This window comes from Liolophura sinensis, chromosome 13 (assembly GCF_032854445.1).
Source record: "Liolophura sinensis isolate JHLJ2023 chromosome 13, CUHK_Ljap_v2, whole genome shotgun sequence".
NCBI classification, from domain to species: domain Eukaryota; kingdom Metazoa; phylum Mollusca; class Polyplacophora; order Chitonida; family Chitonidae; genus Liolophura; species Liolophura sinensis.
Genome location: NC_088307.1, coordinates 19,597,655 through 19,613,919, shown reverse-complemented (window position 1 = coordinate 19,613,919; position 16,265 = coordinate 19,597,655). Strand labels below are relative to the sequence as shown.

Sequence of the window (16,265 nt, the reverse complement as noted above, 5' to 3'; positions counted from 1 at the left end):
TTCTAACACCAGCAAACACGTCCTCTTGTTTCTACACAGCAATGTTAAGCATTTATTCTAACACCAGTAAACACGTCCTCTTGTTTCAACGCAGCAATGTTCAGCATCTATCTAACACCAGCAAACACGTCCTCTTGTTTCTACACAGCAATGTTAAGCATTTATTCTAACACCAGTAAACACGTCCTCTTGTTTCAACGCAGCAATGTTCAGCATCTTATTCTAACACCAGCAAACACGTCCTCTTGTTTCTACACAGCAATGTTAAGCATTTATTCTAAACACCAGTAAACACGTCCTCTTGTTTCAACGCAGCAATGTTCAGCATCTTATTCTAACACCAGCAAACACGTCCTCTTGTTTCAACGCAGCAATGTTCAGCATCTTATTCTAACACCAGTAAACACGTCCTCTTGTTTCTACACAGCAATGTTAAGCATTTATTCTAACACCAGCAAACATGTCCTCTTGTTTCTACACAGCAATGTTAAGCATTTATTCTAACACCAGCAAACACGTCCTCTTGTTTCAATGTCAGCTCACACGATCTCTAACTAGTGTCCACCGTCAGGATACAGCGTGTGGACGTCGTAACAGACATTCGTGGGCAAGCCGTCGAGCATAATAATGGACGTTTCTGATCAGCAATCGAAAACGTTATCCAATTTGCATTGTTTAATGCTATTGTATGTTAAATGTGATGACAACACAGCAGTTTGAGTATTTCTAGACCAGTGACGTTTAATCAATAGCAATTAACATTACTGCATTTCATGACATAATTCTGCTTAAGCCATGGTGCTAGGAGGGCGTGTTATTTGTAACTATTTATGCATTTACATGAACAGTTAGAATAAAACCCTACTGAGGTAAATTGGCAAGAGGGCGTATTTCACCGGTTACGTGTGAACCATTTGCCAGATGTCACCATGTCCTCGCCGCTCTGGCTTTTCTCTCTGTGCCGTACGTCTTAATTATATCAGTATTGTTCCTTGCAAATAGAAGCAATAACCAGTTTTCAAAGACGATGGAAAGGACGCCAGGCATGTTCTGGCGTAATCTACATTTAATCTGGATTCGAACTGTATACTACACAGTGTAATATGCAAATTGTCATTAATCGCGCGGGGGCCTCCGTGGCCGATGTGATTAGCGTGTCGGCACGGCGCAATGACCCAGAAGCCTCTCACCAAAGCGGTTGCTATGAGTTCAAGTAATGATCATGCTGGCTTCTTCTCGGGCTGTGTGTGGGAAGGTCTGCCAGTATCCTGCAGATGATCGCGATTTCCCCCAGGCTCTGTCCGTTTTTCTCCCGCCGTCGTATAAGTAAAATATTTTTGCGTACGGCGTAAAAGCATCAATCAAATAAATCAAAATAATCGCACGCTTAGACTCTAGCTGCTTATACATGCAACGTGAAGATATAATTCAACACGATGAATATACAGCCCTAGATATGTGAGATCGGATAAAATCAGGATGCAGAGATTCTAGACACTCCGTCCATACTATACAAGATAACTATGCTTACTGCAAAATTTTAGATAGTTAGCATGAAAGTGTTCAATGGAATATTTTTGACAAGCGATCTCGCTGTAATAATGGGTGATGTTGATTGAAGCACAACCTACATACAGAACTAAACATTGTCAAACTTGACAACTGACAAGTCTCGATGACGGAAAACTGTTGCCGTCCTTGAATCACTTAAAAAATATCAGTAAACAAGGTGCTTTCAGCCAAGCACCCATGTCTGATACCAATGTGACTGTGTTGCGACAAACTAAATACGCTTTTGCATTACGACTGGATGCATTATTTGGTGAGTTAACGTGATAAACTTGTTGTTTAGCATGTATAGTGGACAGGTGGTTGAGTTGTCACTGTTACCTTGATGGCTGGTCGAAGAGACGAACTGATAATTTGGTATATTCCTGAAGTCTGGATTAAGATTTGTTTTGAATCGCCCGACTTGCACTGAAATAGCACGCCGCTACCAAATAGCGGGCCCTGTTATAGAACAACGATTGGCAGACAATGTTGAGAATGGGGAATTGGAAGACGCAGGCGACGGGTGTCATGGAAGCGCGAGGATTCCGGAAGTAGCGAACAGAGAGATATAAATTATATATCCTTCTCCTGCTGACTACCTTTTCGGGAATTGACGCTCCGACATTTTAAGAAGGAAACGCCGCAGACGTCGATCCTGTCTTCCATGGAAACTGCGCATGCACAGACGTCAAAGGTGTCATTGGAAACGACAATATAAGAGCGGGAACTGATGGTAGTTATGTATGATAGTATACAAATCCGCTGCATGCATCTGAGAAGAATATTTAATGTTTTTATGGCTTGGAAAAAGCGATGAACGTTTAGGGAATTCACCTGGGACGTCCATCTTCGTTTTTCGCCACGATGTGGCTGAGATATTGCCGATGTGGTGTTAACCCACAATCATTCATTCCATCTTCAATGACGACTGTGTATACCAATGAATATTTCGACGCATAGATAGCAGGTTTTACCATGGAATCTTTTGGCATTTAGAGATGTGCCTCCTGTGTAGCCACTATGGAACATGTATACCCTCGATGCCCGACAGAGAAGCAGTGCTCAGTGGTTTTACAGCTAAGATAACAGTAATCCCATAATCGCTGTGGAGAGCCGTCGCTTTGCTTTTTACGTTATCGATACGCGCTAATACAGGACAGGGACATACCCGTGGATAAACTGCTGAAGAAAACGTACACTGCAACCTCTGTAGCCAGGCAAACTCGAGCCTGTGGAAACGCGTTGTTATTGATACAGTTCAAGGTTAAAGCGACTCGTTAAGGCGAGGGAAGGAATACTACAGAGGTTTAAGTACCGAGTCACTCATCCAGCCTATAATCTCTGTCAGCAGAACCGTGTGCAACAGACGGGAAAGCTTTTCTCGAGCTCTCATCTTCGTGGACGGAGGAGCAAAAGTGCCTTTGTCTCATTCTGATACATTCCAAAACCGAGTATTGCTGTAGTTTTTAGTCATGTCACACTATCGCTTTTCGGGATGAATACTAATTTGCCCTTGTCTGTCTGTCTATCCGTCTATCCCGAAAGTCAGGACGCTTTCGTTCAACGCAATAATTCCTCAAATACTGCCCGATTTTTTCAAAATTTCTGTGTACAGGTTTGTTTTATAATATTTCAGATTAAGTTCGAAAAGCCACGGGATCTGTGAACAATTTTGCATATTTAACGATTTCCTTGATTCTGATTGCTTCTAGTTTCAGTGCTTTAAGTTTTCCCCATTTTGATCAAGCTTTTTGTGTTGGTTCATTTTGTTGCCCCTTAGATCAAATTCAAAGTCTTGTATATTTAACGATTTCCTTGATTCTGATTATTTCTTGTTTCAGTGCTTTAATTTTTCCCATTTTGATCAAGTTTTTGTGCTGGTTCATTTTGTGGCCCCTTAGATCAAATTCAAAGTCTTGTACCTTAACCGACTTCCTTGATTCTGATTTCTTCTAGTTTCACTGCTTTAAGTGCTGGTTCATTTTGTTGCCCCTTAGATCAAATTCAAAATTTTCCATACTTAACGATTTCCTTGATTCTGATTGCTTCTTGTTTCCGTGCTTTCAATCCCCCCCCCCCCCATTTTGATCAAACTTTTTGTGCCGGTTCATTTTGTTGCCCCTTAGATCAAATTCAAAATTTTCCATATTTAACGATTTCCTTGAATCTGATTGCTTCTTATTTCCGTGCATTCATTTTTTGTCCTATTTTGATCAAGCCTTTTGTGCCGGTTCATTTTGTGACCCTTTAGACCAGATTGAGAGTGTTGCATAATTAGCGTTGGATGTAAATTCCCTGACGTAGCTTGTTCGATTTTGTCCAGGGTTTATTTAATTTTGTCTAGGGTTTGTTTGATTTTGTCCAGGGTTTGTTTGATTTTGTCCAGGTTTGTTTACTTTAGTGAATACGTTTCACTGTGGTAGCTGCTCTGGTTTAACTCTGTATGCTGTACGTCTTTAATTATATTGTATTCCTGCATAAACCAGGATTCTGCATAGCAAGAGCCTGGTACCTTTGCATAGTTTCAATGTGATTGTCTGTTAAATGTGATGACAACAGCATTTTGAGTAATTCTAGACCAGTGACGTCTAATGAATTTCTATTAACATGACTGCATTTTTGTATCTAATTCTGCTTAAACCATGGTGCTAGAGGGCGTGCGAACTGCTTATGCATTTACATGAATAGTTTGACTAGAACCCTGACTGAGGTAAACTGACAAGAGGGTGTATTTCACCGGTTACCCGTGATCATTTGCAAGCTATCACACTGTCGCCACTGCTCTGGTTTTACTCTATGTGCTGTACGTCTTTGACTATATTTTAATACTTTTGCTTGAAATATGAAGACTCTGGATATGGTTGTGATGAAATGGAAATATTTATCTGCTTGGTCGAATAGTTAGACGAATGTATTTTGCCCTCAGAGGAATTTCAGTGTGAATGAAAGAATGATTTTGTGCGTACGCAGTGTGATGAAAGTCCCCAAATCACAAGCTGAATATTTTCTTTAAAGTTTCTTCCTCAGTCAGGGTTCTAGTCAAACTATTCATGTAAATGCTTAAACAGTTTGCACGCCCTCTAGATAATGTGTCAGGAAAGTTCTTTTTTTCATTGACAAAAAGAAATTTCTCTTACTGAGTATAAAAGCCTTTGACCACACATAAATTAAGCCAAAGAAAGAGTATCAAATCGTCGCACAGAGCATTTTTGAAGACAGAGCAATTCGATCATAAATAACTGACAGGCAATGTCTCGTCAAACGTGAACGTTAAGAAAAAATAAATGACCTCAGCTGTCATCAGGTTTGATCTAATAAGCTATACTCAGTGCCGCAGAGTTCCGTGCACGGCAAAACATTAACTGATGGATAGAAAAAAAAACGAAACATAGAATGGGTTCTCCAGAAAAAAATTAGGAATGGGTAAAACGTACTGGTCGTCGGAAAGCGATGAAGTGTAAGTCCATATTCGCATTCTAATCTCGATCAGGGTCTTCATTTCACTTGGGTAACAGGATTACCCCTAAAACACTGGATTGAACGGTATTCAATCAATTTATGATTTGAGACGAATACAAATAAAAACAACAAGAAAAAAAAACATCACTAAAAAGGGAAATGCCCTTGAGACCGCAGGTTTGGGAAGTGAAGCTGATCTCTACACTATATACGTTATAGTTGCCATATCTATTCAACGAAACTATAACTGGTTGGCTTTCAATCGCTATAGTACAAACAATCTGCGGAATCAATCCAGTGTTTTCCCGAAGGATTAGGCTTTTGTGTTGCACACCTGCATAAACCAGGATTCTGCTGGTAGATTTTAACCCTCTAGACTTTGTATTACTTTCATATCAATATTTATTAAATGTGATCATAACACAGCATTTTGAGTAATTCTAGGCCAGTGGTGGTCCGGTTGCATTAGTTTATAGCTGCTTCTGTTTGATTCCTGGTGCTGCAGAGCGTGGAGCAATCAAATAAATAAAAAAATTAAAGACCACTTGTCACCTACCAATATGGAGTGCATATTTGTACTTCACACGTGGGAAAGTAACCAGCCAAAAGTTTTCCTCTCGTAAAACTGACTGCCATCATTATATAAGCTTGAAAAATTCTGTATGAAATTAAACAATGAAATAAATATACACAGAAATACAATCATCTAATGGGCTCTAATTCTAATCTCATCAATAATTAAAATCACCCCTTTTTTAGATGTTTCATTTCATGGACGGCTTAGAATCGTCGGAGTTAGATCCATGGCAAGAGCGTTGGTAATTTAAAACTTAAATTTGATTTGCGAGCACTTGCAATTCAATTTCGTAAAAAAGCAACGTTTTGAAGAGTTAATGTAGTTTCCTGTTGATTCATAAATGATGCATACCTTATTTAATAATGGAAGATAGAATTAAAACATAACGATACATTGTTCTTGCCGCGATTGTGATTTTACACTTGCTGTAAATTATTTTCAAGATCGATTGTAAAATCTGGCCCAAATCTCCAAACATAATTAGGTATCTTAGGGCTTTATTCTAACTGTTCATGTAAATGCTTAAATGGTAGCAATCTTTTACTTCCCCTAGCATCATAGCTTTAAGGAGAATTTGGTGGAGAAAAGTCTCCACCAGCAGTGATGCTAATTGCAGTTTATTAGATCATGCTGGTCTAGAATTATAGTGTTGTGTTGTCACCACATCTAATGACCAATTACTTGAAAACACCACCAAGGGGTCAGGCCTCCAAGATGTTAAGCCCATCAGCCCATTTATTTGCTTGTTGAGGAGGCTTTGGTGGCACTTTGCCGACCATTGGTGCGATGTGGCACAAAATTGTTCACATGAATGTTGGGTAATCCTTCATACATATTTCGCCATAACTTAGTTAAGCACAAAATTGTTCACATGAATGTTGGGTAATCCTTCATACATATTTCGCCATAACTTAGTTAAGCACAAAATTGTTCCCATGAATGTTGGGTAATCCTTCATACATATTTCGCCATAACTTAGTTAAGTACAAAATTGTTCCCATGAATGTTGGGTAATCCTTCATACATATTTCGCCATAACTTAGTTAAGTACAAAATTGTTCCCATGAATGTTGGGTAATCCTTCATACATATTTCGCCATAACTTAGTTAAGTACAAAATTGTTCCCATGAATGTTGGGTAATCCTTCATACATATTTCGTCATAACTTAGTTAAGAAACTTCAAATGGACAGAACAAGGCCATATATAGCCATGTCGACTTTGTCATCGGTCTACCTGTTATTCTGTCAACAGGTTATTATTATTATTATTATGGTAAATCAATACACAAATTGGCCATTGGCATTCTGTCAACTACAGTACTTTTGTGAAAGCGTTCTTTTTAAAACCCCAAATCTCTCTCTATTGCTTCACGCCACAGATCCCGCTGTGGTGTCTTGGGGAACCTTTGTTTTTAACGGTGTACTGACAAGGAATAGCTAACTGTAATCCAGTGCTTCCACGAATGTCAGTTTGACAAAGTTCCTCTAAATACATGTGACCTACGTGGGACTCTGGTAGACACTGTACTGTCTCCTTCATGAAGTAAATATACTTTTTGTTTCATTTCGCCAATAAGTGATTTTGGTGAAATCATTTATCTAGATGTGTTGGATGGACAAGAGTAAAACATTAAGCGCAAGTTCGCAATAGCTTTGTTAGCAACAACATAGGATTTCGCGTCATGTTGCACTGAGGACCTTCGTTAAACGAATGGTACGTAATAAAACTATCAAAAAATATTGTTAAAGTGAACAGAAAGTCAGACGTTTGAGTGATGCTAGAAAGTAGTGTGTGAAATATTTTGTTAAATGTAACACACATATTATTGTATTAACTCAGCATAAAGACTGTATTTGATTAAAAGGATCATATATGTTCAAGATAACATAGCATTATGTTGTAACAGGATACCTTCTGACGTCACTCACACAACACATTTTTTTGATCTTCTTGAGTGATGATATAGGAGGTCCATGTTAAGGTGTGGAAAAAGGCGGAGTAACTGTACATTCCTGGATAAGAAAGTACGAGTCGTGAAGCATTAGTGTTACATAATTAACGATTTCTGTACTTAGCTGTGGGAAGGAGTAGGGATAAGAAGTGCGGAGATAGCACGGGGCTTTGCTTTCGTCCTGATGCTTTAGGTATGGCGACTTGGCCAAATTATGCTTGGTTAGACAATTCAGACCTGCCAGGCGTACTTACCAGACGAAGAAAGTACAGTTTTATGAATAGAGCGACGTCACAAAGCGTTTAATAGGTAGGATGTATAAAAAACTGACCGAACGACCGACAGAACTACAAGACTTATACGGCTGCTGATGATCGCGAAAAAACTTTGACATAACAAATAAATACCAATAAAAACTTATTTTTACTCACTCTGGGTAATGTTTCATCGTTTTCAATCTTGTCTGTAAGATGGCACATGTCCTGTAGTCTGACGTGTCGACAGCTCGGCGTCGTGGAGCGGCCGGCCTCCGGCCAGACTCCCGCCCCTCTGCCACCTGCTCTAAGTGGCTTAGGTAGGACGGGTGGAGCGTTGTTGTGGCCAGCGAGGCTCGCCGCCGCTGGGACATGTGCCGGCTGCCCGCCGCCCCGATCATCGTGCGGGCTTTGTAGCGCAACCGGTTTGTTGCTGTAGGAAAAAGAGAGAAATCATTAATTTAAACCGTTAACAAAAAATTACTGGTGCAACAAACAATAAGGAAACTTTCCCGCCTAATTCTTGTCTATGCTTTGTGGTTTTTGTGATGACGATTTGAGGGCAAACTGGTTTCGTATATAAAGCTCATGTGTTGCAAGAGAACAATTGTCAATCAAACTTGACCCGAATCACCATTATTCCCTGAGTTTTTTTTATCTACATCTTGCCGCATGTGACACTTAGTATGAGTGGATTCATTTGCTAATTAGTATGTCTTAAGTCCTGTTTTTGAAAGATAATATTGCTTAGACCATGTCTTTGAGATCTGTAGGTAAAGAAAACCTAGAGAACGTTCTCGTCAATTTTCAAACTGGATCCATGATGTAGCGCTATGGTCAAATCAACAAGGTCTAGATTCGAACGCACGTTTTTACTGGTCAAGCTCTGGGGGATGTGAACCTGTACATGTAGCACTAAGATCTCCAATACACAGAAGATTATATTAAGACATTAAACGAAACATGAAAAACACTGGTCATAATGGTATATCAGACTAGTCATAATGGTATATCAGACTAGTCATAATGGTATATCAGACTGGTCATAATGGTATATCAGACTAGTCATAATGGTATATCAGACAGGTCATAATGGTATATTAGACTGGCCATAACGGTATATCAGACTGGTCATAATGGTATATCAGACTAGTAATAATGGTATATCAGACTGGTCATAATGGTATATTAGACTGGTCATAATGGTATATCAGACTGGTCATAATGGTATATCAGACAGGTCATAATGGTATACTAAACTGGTCATAATGGTATATCAGACTGGTCATAATGGTATTTGGCCATAATGGTATATCAGACTGGTCATAATGGTATATCAGACTGGTCATAATGGTATATCAGACTGGTCATAATGGTATATTAGACCGGTCATAATGGTATATCAGACTGGTCATAATGGTATATCAGACTGGTCATAATGCTATATCAGACTGGTCATAATGGTATATTAGACTGGTCATAATGGTATATCAGACTGGTCATAATGGTATATTAGACTGGTCATAATGGTATATTAGACTGGTCATAATGGTATATCAGACTAGTCATAATGGTATATCAGACAGGTCATAATGGTATATCAGACAGGTCATAATGGTATATTAGACTGGTCATAATGGTATATCAGACTGGTCATAATGGTATATCAGACTGGTCATAATGGTATATTATACTGGTCATAATGGTATATCGGACTGGTTATAATGGTATATTAGACTGGTCATAATGGTATATCAGATTGGAAATAATGGTATATCAGACTAGTCATAATGGTATATTATAATGGTATATTATACTGGTCATAATGGTATATTAGACTGGTCATATTGGTATATCAGACTGGTCATAATGGTATATCAGACTGGTCATAATGGTATATCAGACTGGTTATAATGGTATATTAGGCTGGTTATGATGGTATATTAGATACAATGACGATATCATCAAGACACATTAAATATACAAGGGACATATTAATACATTAAATACCACCAACAACACCCCCCCCACCCCCCACCCCCCACCCCCCACCTCCACCACCCCCCCACCCCACTTCCCCTCCAAGTGATATATAGGATACAATGTTACCTTCAACAGATACTACAGATTTTAAACTGAAAAAAATGGTGCACTGGCAAAACTAATGCAATGTACCCAAGTAATATGCACGATAAACTGATGGAAATGACATAATTGGCCTTTCCGAAATTTGATCCGTTGAAGCTGTTGATTTACAGATTAACATGTTATATACTTATAAGTTTGCTGAAGCAAAAAATACCACACTATTTTAATGCTACCCTAGTTGATAGAAGCATCTCGATGGTAAAACCCATGATGAGATGGATAGAACATTCCCATAAGTCAGCAGATTTGATACTTTACTACTTTACGCTATATGGAATTTGAGTATGCCTTTTGGCACCGTGTATTGACACAGAACACACTGCTTTACAACCTCGGTATATGGTAGCCTATATTAACGAACCGATGAATTGGTATGATGGTTTGTTATAACCTTGTTGTATCGGTATCCTGCTAACACTGAATTACGACAAATGATTTCTTAGTTTGGTAACATGTCTTGTACCTTTTCATTTATCCATTCATTTATGTGATTAGCATTTAACGCTGTATTTAAGACTACATGTATTTGATATTTTAGACGGTTGTCTGCTTGATGGATAAACCGGACACACCTCTTGACTTTGAAGTCGCAGCTGGATTTGAGCCTGCCACCTCAGTGGCCAGGAACGACGAGAACGACACCAGACAAGTGCTTATTATGTAGCATGGCTGATATAATAGGTCCCATTCAAGAGTATAGGAATGCATGATTAAGTTGGTTAATCTTGGGTTTCCTCCCATCAGAATTCTAGCCGCTGTCGTATAAGTATAATGCTCTCGAGTACGACGTAAAACATCAATCAAATAGATAAATATATAATAACTGAGTTGGACATGAATATTAACGTTATGTTAAGGCCAATTTAGGTAAAGCGCATGCATACGGAATTTTGCTACATTTAGTCATTCCATGCAATCAAAAATGTCCAACCTCCAAAGCTAAATAAGAACAAAAAAAGTTAATTTCAAAGAAAACTTGAAAACGTACGGTGCATTAGAATGTCATAATGTCGGGGGAGTAGGATATACCGTGCTGAAATATCGTGCATGCGGCCTTGAGCTACATCCGGTCATTTAATCACTCACGTTGAACTATCTGTGACACTAATGATGATTAAAAGATGAAGGAACGTTTCGATTAACCTCGATCCACTTGCCGTTGTGGGTCGGGGCAAATGTAGGCCATGGCGATATTCAAAACCAAAGCGTCTCTAATTAAGAATGATTGTCGAACATTGCTCAGGCCAGGGAGAAGCTGTTACAGCAAGCTGTTTGCCCACCTCGATGCACCTTATCGACTTGCTCCATCGGACAATCCCGAATGGGGTGCATGGGGTTATATATCGGGTCACGAACCACTAAGCAACGCACTGGAGAATGAATGCGGCGGTAGCTGCATATTTATAGGCAAACCGTGTACCTGTACATGATACCCAATGGTGTAAATCATCCTCTGACGCCATTATAATTGTAGATATATACAATACCACATTTCTGTACGAAACCTAATATGAAAAGACGACACTATAGTTGCTGGCAAATGGTCAAAGGAGTCTGGCCTCTTGTCAAATTTCCCCATTCAGAATTTTCCGACTGTTCATATACATATGCTTACAAAGGTAGATACGTACACCTCTTCTTGCACAATGGCTTAAGCGGGATTAGGTAAAAAAAATGCAATGGTGTTAGTAGCAATTTATTAGGCGTCACTGGTTTAGAATTACTCTAAATGCTGTGTTGTCATCACTTTTAATACACAAACACATGGAAACAGTACAACAGCCACGCATTCCCCAGTGACAAGAACGATAAGTTTATAATTCACTGCAGTACTGCAACCCGTGTAACTTCCTCGGGCATACTGTGTAACGTGAATAAAGTAAAATGCAAAAATCGTCGATGAAATCCATTCATAGGTCAAATGTATAAACCGAGTAGTTAGAAAACGAGGACTATATATCCCAATGGTTTAAGATCTTAGCAAATGTTTGGCTTTTACCTATTTTACACGTGCTATAATTACAGTTGGTTTATTGGGAAATGCATATGTTTCATTGAACCACCAGTTCAATATAGGGCGTCGACTATATATATATATATATATATATATATATATATATATATATATATATATATATATATATATATAGTGCATTTACTTGAATGAACACAAGCTGTTGTCATAGTATGGGTTTAAATGGGTTTATACGCCATTTATCTGGGTGGAAAAACGCCCATTCATATCTAGATATGGCGAAAAAGGATGTTGTTATTTTGGAACCACGTGCATATGGCCATTCATTTACATTCGGCTCTGGATTTTCTAACGTTTTCATTTGGCGCTGGGCATTTCTGATCCTTTAATCTTTATGCGCAGTAAGTAAGTAAATACGGGACCGGTCGTTAAAACCCGAATAAGGCTTTTTATGATGCCTTTGTAATTGGGAACTACTTTTTCCATCCCAGTTGTTAATAGGAACTACTTTTTTCTCTTGTCTTTGTTAACGCGGATTACTTTTTTCGTCAGTCACCTGTCAAAGGTTCGTGGCTTATACCCCAGGCATTCAGGTTTCTTCTAATCACAAAACTGATCGCCACGTTTAAGCCAAACATGTTTGTGTATGAGGTTAAAGAACAATGGCATTAATAAATGAATAAAGTTAAACTAGAGCTTAGCAATCATATATAAAGACAGTTGATAATGAGACATGTTTTATCTGCTTAGGCTTTGTGGTGAAAGAGGGAAGGTTACTATTGTGAAATATATAAACAGTTAGAATAAATTTGATTGATTTCTTTCAAACTGATTGGTGTACACCATCCGCCATACACCATGGTTATTCCAGATATATGGCTGCCAGCATTATGGTGTGACTGAACGTACGACTATCCACCAGTTGTCGACAGGCTGGAGACGAAGCCAGCTTGAGCTCGACTTGAGCTCAAAGCGATCACATTGAGCTAGGCTTGAACGCTAACAACTCAGGTCACGTGTTTGGCAACTATCGCATTGTAGGTCGCACTGCAGGTTTCGTGTTACTCTTTATGCTACACTCGTTTAGGTCGCATTGCAGGTTTCGTGATACTCTTTATGCTACACTCGTTTATACTGCATAATTGGTATTATAAGTAAAACTTGGCTTAAGTTTATTTATTTATTTCATTAGGGTTTGACGCCGTACTCAAGAAAATTTCACTTATACGAGGGCGGTCAGCATTATGGTGGGAGAAAACAAGGCGATTGGCTTAAATCGCAGGTGTTTGCGGACCTGCACATTTCAACTGTCAACACGGTTGTACCCAAAGTTGTTCTGGCTATATTAAAAGTACAAATAACGGGCATATTCAACCGTATGGACTTTTTATCATGATCTATATGGGTACGTGTTTGTGTTACGGGGTAAATAAACCCGCATTTACACAGTATCATGACAATAGATGCAAATTGTTTATGTATAAACATACCATACGCAACAGCGGCTCATGGTCCTGTGATAAATAATGTCTCATAAACACACAGAAACAATAGTCCACAATATTTATTTTGTTTACTGGTTTTTTTACTCCGTGCCCAATTTTCAGTACTAAATACACCCCTGAACTGTTTGACCAAGCCTCACTTCTGCTTAGTGGTTGCATATTCTAGAAAATGCCATCACTTCATGTTTCTTAAGTTTTTACAATGAGTATAATTCCCTTGTAAGTAAATATAGACAGAGCGTCCGGAATCTCTGTTTATTTATTTTATTTATTTGATTGGTGTTTTACGCCGTACTCAAGAATATTTCACTTATACGACGGCGGCCAGCATTATGGTGAGAGGAAACCGGGCAGGGCCCGGGAGAAACCCACGACCATCCGCAGGTTGCTGGAAGACCTTCCCACGTACGACCGGAGAGGAAGCCAGCATGAGCTGGACTTGAACTCACAGCAACCGCATTGGTGAGAGACTCCTGGATCATTACGCTGCTCTAGCGCGCTAACCGACTGAGTCACGGAGGCCCCTCCGGGATCTCTGCTTCATGATTGTGTCTAATTCCGTTTAAGCCCTTGGTAGACGATGTATATTCATCGTGCTGAAGTGGATGACAGTTGCAATCAAAGCGACAACTTATATTCTAGCATGCAATCCGATTTGAATACTGATTTCACTCATTCGCATGGAACATACCTTGCGTCAAATTTGCGGTTATTAGACATAAACATTCGCAATTAAAGGGAGATCAAGATGTAACTTAACTTTGTATTTGTAGGACCCATGGACCAGGATTCATATTTATCAAATGTCTTAAGACTTAAGTCAAATATTCAAACCCCAGAAGCCTCTTACCAATGCGGTCGCTGTGAGTTCAAGTCCAGCTCATGCTGGCTTCCTCTCCGGCCTTACGTGGGAAGGTCTTCCAGCAGCCTACGGATGGTCGTGGGTTTACGCCAGGCTGTGCCCGGTTTCCTTCCACCATAATGCTGGCCGAAGTCGTATAAGTGAAATATTCTTGAGTACGGTGTAAAACACCCAGCAAATAAATAAATAAATAAATAAATAAATAAATAAATAAATAAATAAATAAATAAATATTCAAACGCAGACTACAAATAAAATGCTTTGCTCTAGCAAGTTTGAAATTTGCACACTGATCCTTTACTGAAAAACCATGTACTAACCAGAATTTCAGCTCTTTCCTGTTTTGGCTATGAAATTTATGACTTAGGTTTTTGTTTCTTGGTAAATACGGGCCCTGATCTTTATTCGTAGACTGCTAGATAAATACGGGCCTTGATCTTTATTGGTAGACTGCTTGGTATATACGGGCTCTGATCTTTATTCTTAGACTTCTTGGTATGTACGGACCCTGATCTTTATTCGTAGACTGCTAGGTAAATACGGACCCTGAACTTTATTCGTAGACTGCATTTTTCTTTGTCACATCATTTGGACAGAGAACTTGAAACCGTATTATAACTGTTGCTTTGCGTGAGACCAGACTTGTTTTTAGCGAACTGTCAGTATTTTATTTATACCTTGGTTTATGGCAAGAGGAATTCGGAGTGAAGGGGGTTATATCACCTCCCCTGCGATAGATACCTGTACCTAACAAACCGCCAAAGTCTCATTGGTATAAGGGAAAATTGAATTGGATTCGAGCGTGTTTTTTTTGGCATTTTTCAATGTGATCATATGACTGAAATAGTTTTAACCTTTTTTATCTTTTGCACACCTTATGTCAAATGATGAAAATGATAAAAGAACGATAAAATGTACACTTTGTGTTGGTCTTCCGAAATTTTGTGGCATTCACAGCGATGCAAGGGACTTAACTCAACGCTGCACGTTACTTAATATTCAAGGGAAACTACTCCATCAGGCTTTTCGCATTTACCAACATGTAAGAAAATCACTGATCCGCAAGGTAATCCATCATGTAAGCACACCTTTACAGCCATATTATTTAGTTATCAATCAGTTGTCACTACTGTAAGAAAATTTTTCAAATGGGTGGTTACTTTACATGAGGTAAGTAAGGTAATCGGGTTAATAGGCCTAAGTATAACAAATAAAACTTTTTTTCACATTTCAGTTGTCATTTTGCAAAATGGAAAAACAAAGGCTTGCGTTTTAACAAGGCTAAATCGGAGCAAAGAAAATATATGTTGCACCTAAAATGGGTAAGGTGTTAGGACACCCATCTACCTCCCAAAACAACCGTGATGGCAATATTAATTATTTTATATACAGCATCAAGCAGATTTCTAGACCAGTGACGTCTGATATATTGTAATTAATTTCAGTGCATTGTTTCACCTAATTCTCCAAAAGCCATGGTGCAATAGGGATGGGGAAAGTTGCTACTAATTAAACATCTACATGAACAGTTAGAATAAAACACCAACTGAAATAAATTGACGAATACAAATTTCAGTGATTACGTCTGACCATTATCCTTACGACCACACTGTCCTCGCTGCTCTGGCCACTCTCTATGCTGTAGACTTTTGTATTTCCTAACTAGTTATGTTCTGGGTTCAGATTTCACCGACGCGACGACCATGGCCGACATCTCTACCACCACCAAAAGGTGCCAATGACAGAAGCTCATTACTTAAAAAAAAAATAACGGTATTAATTAAAAGGAAAGAAAACCCTCAGATCAGACATAATGAAAATAAAAGCCTATTGCTTGTAATCCCCCAAAGCAAGAGGTTTAAATTTTTTGCCTTTTTATGTTAAGAAACAACAAGTCTCCAAATACACAAAATCCTTTCGATAGTGGTTGCCGAATTACGAACCTATAAAGTAGATTTGTGATTCGTTAGCCAAAGAAAT

The 16,265-nt window shown here is 38.9% G+C and overlaps 1 protein-coding gene across 1 annotated transcript in view; it reads right to left on the bottom strand.

Moving 5' to 3' along the window:
- The window catches only part of LOC135480954 (voltage-dependent calcium channel type A subunit alpha-1-like), a 149,309-nt gene that overhangs the window by 15,983 nt on the left and 117,061 nt on the right, over positions 1–16,265 (bottom strand). The window contains exon 2 of the mRNA XM_064760885.1: positions 7,973–8,228. Coding sequence (XP_064616955.1) covers positions 7,973–8,228 — 256 coding nt within the window. The remainder of the gene's footprint in view (positions 1–7,972; positions 8,229–16,265) is intronic.